Source organism: Arachis ipaensis, chromosome B03 (genome assembly GCF_000816755.2).
Source record: "Arachis ipaensis cultivar K30076 chromosome B03, Araip1.1, whole genome shotgun sequence".
NCBI lineage: Eukaryota > Viridiplantae > Streptophyta > Magnoliopsida > Fabales > Fabaceae > Arachis > Arachis ipaensis.
In genome coordinates this window covers 65,370,594-65,373,501 of record NC_029787.2, presented here as the reverse complement: position 1 = coordinate 65,373,501, position 2,908 = coordinate 65,370,594, and the positions used below count along the sequence as shown (strand labels likewise).

The following is a 2,908-nucleotide window of genomic DNA, read 5'->3' as shown; positions in this document are numbered from 1 at the left end:
TCCTCCTCATCATCCGCAGTTACAACTATATCCTCAGATCCACCAGAAGCACTGCTGTCACTATGTACAAAACCATTCGCGAGCACAGGTCTGTTCGCTATATAGGGGCTACCCCACCGTCTGGTAGTGCCGACTCATCAGGCTGTGGAAAGTCAGGGATCGGCTCAGGGGAAAAATCCCACTCTGGTGGTATCACACATACGTAGTCACCAGCTAACTCAGGCTCATCAGGAATGATAGGCTCAGGTACCACCTCATTCAAAGGTTGAGCTGGTATAGGATGTCCGGAACCATCAGGAAAAGGATGTCCAGGTGCGTTAGGGTGTAACCAGGATAAGGGAAAGTCGTAAGGAGCTAGGAAGCACCGATACGACACGCGATACGGACACGACACGACACGGATACGCCGACACGTTCTTTTTATAAAAAAATTAGATACGACACGTTTAGGATACGTTGTGAATTAAAATTTAAATAATATATTAAATTAATAAAATATCATATTATAAATATAAGAGGAAATATAATTGCATAAAAAAGTCTAAAAATTATGTAATTATTAAAAAAATAAAAAATTTTAATCTACTCTTGCCATCTCGCTAACAAGAAATGTATCAATTTCTTCTCCTCCAAGTCCATCATCCGTAAATACCACAGCTTCTATGTTTGGTTCATCTAAAGATAAATACGAAACCTCACTCAGATCTGGACTGTTGTCATCAACTCTGACGTCCCACGTGCTGGTATCTCCTTTTTTATAATCTTCACTCATTCTAGATAAAAGTCGGAGATTAGTATGAACATATACCAAATCTTCAGCTCTAGAAGGATTCAATTTGTTTCTCCTCTTAGAATGAATGAATGAATATGTGCTCCAATTTCTTTCAGAGCATGATGAAGAACTAGGTTGAACAAGAAGTTTTAATGCAATCATTTGAAGAAGAGGGGCAGAAGATCCATAATTAGACCACCAGGATTGTGGGTCTAACTCCCATCTATCTGCAATTGAGTCAAAACTAGAAAATACTCCACCAAACGTAGAGAATTTAGAGAACTCAAGAGCAACCTTCTTCCTATCCTCAATATCAGGAAAGTATCTTCTTAGACACTTGTTTCTCTCCATAGAAATTTCTTCATCTTGATGAGGAGCAACTCTATTTGGAGCTTCTTGAAGCCATTGTGGACTATAATACCTAAACAAAAGAAAATAAATATATAACCATTAAAACATAATAATTACAAATATATAATAACAAAATTTAAATAATTATTTTAATAAATATAAACTCACCTTGGATTCAAAGAATGAGCCATGCAATGAAGTGGAGTGCTACTCTTTGTCCATCTGTCAATTAATATAGAATAAACCACTTCATAAAAAGAAGAATGTTCATCTTGTCTATTACCTTCATGCCTATAGATAATTTCTTTTACCTTCACTATCATAGTATCCCACATATCATATACTAAGTGAAGAGTTGGAGAGTCTGTATCACAAATTCGAAGAACTTCATATATTGGATTTGTGAAATTGATTATATAATCAATTTTATCCCACCACAAATCATCTAATATGAAACCTTTCACAGTTGCAGCCTTTTTCTGATCATCATGCCTATAAGTATTCCATTCTTGACTGATTACCATTTCCTGCAAAGCTTGCTTGATGAGTTTGAACCTTTTCAACATTACAATTGTTGATGCAAACCTTGTCTCAGCAATAGAAAGAAGCTTTAATGGAACAAATACATTAAAGATTGCCAATCTCATTGAGTGGTTCATGATAAAAATTTTTATGAAAACGGCATCATCACGTACCTCGGTGATCCAGTGACATTCAACATAGGTAACTTCATTCTTTTCTGTGTTCTTTGCAGCACATATATTCTTCAAGGCCAAGTTTAATGTATGCACCACACATGGAGTCCAAAAAATATTATCATAATCCTGTTCAATAAGTAACCCAGCAGCTTTGCATACCGAAGCATTATCAGTTATAATTTGAACCACATTTTGAACTCCAACCTCTTTGATTGCTTCCTTGAATAAGCGAGCCATATAGAATCGATCTTTATTTCGTTCTAGACTTCCATCAACAGCTTTTAAGAAAATAGGACCTCCCTCACTTATGGCCATAAAATTAACCAAAGGTCTTCTTTGTGTATCCGTCCACCCGTCAGCAACAATTGTAACCCCTTTTGAGCTCCATAAACTTTTTATTGGTTGAAGCATTCTTTCAACATTTTCCTTCTCTTTTTGTAACAATGTTGTTCTTAAAGCATTGTATCCAGGAGGTATATAGCCAGATATTGCATGACTTGCAGCAAAAGTGTAGGAACTCATATAGTAAGGATTTCTTGCAAAATGAAATGGCAGGCCAGAAGAATAAAACATCCGAGCAATAAGCTCAGTAAGTTGAGCTCTTTCTTCATTATTAAAAGCTTTTTCCAAAGGACCAACTTTTCTTTTTTTTCCCGTTAAGTCAAAGGTAGTGCTACTAGCACTTGGGATAGGAGTAACTTGCCTATTTTCAGAAGGCAAAGGGACATGAGGCCGTTCATATGCTTTTGTAGATTCTTCATCAATCTTCTTCAATTCTATAAGGTAATTTGCATTCACCTTCTTACATGCACTAATTTCAATTCCTGCTATCTTTAATAAATGTGCTTTAACTCTTGAATATGATCCTATAAATACTCTATCACAAAAATTGCACTGCCAATTTTTGTTTCCACCACCAACACTTGTATTCTTAGTTAAAATTTTGACATACATCCAAAGAGGGAGTTTTGGCACATGATTCTCAATAATTACGTACTTATTTGGAATAACAGAATTAGAAGGAATACTTGACTCTGAATCTGGAGAAGACATTATTCTGATAAAAAAAATTATATTTATAAATATA

General features: G+C 35.5%; 1 protein-coding gene across 1 annotated transcript; it reads right to left on the bottom strand.

Moving 5' to 3' along the window:
* Positions 578-2,874, bottom strand: LOC107633207. The gene is made up of 2 exons (XM_016336847.1): positions 1,292-2,874; positions 578-1,193 (listed from the first exon to the last, which is right to left on the bottom strand). Exons 1-2 carry the CDS (start codon positions 2,872-2,874, stop codon positions 578-580), a joined length of 2,199 nt encoding a protein of 732 aa, XP_016192333.1.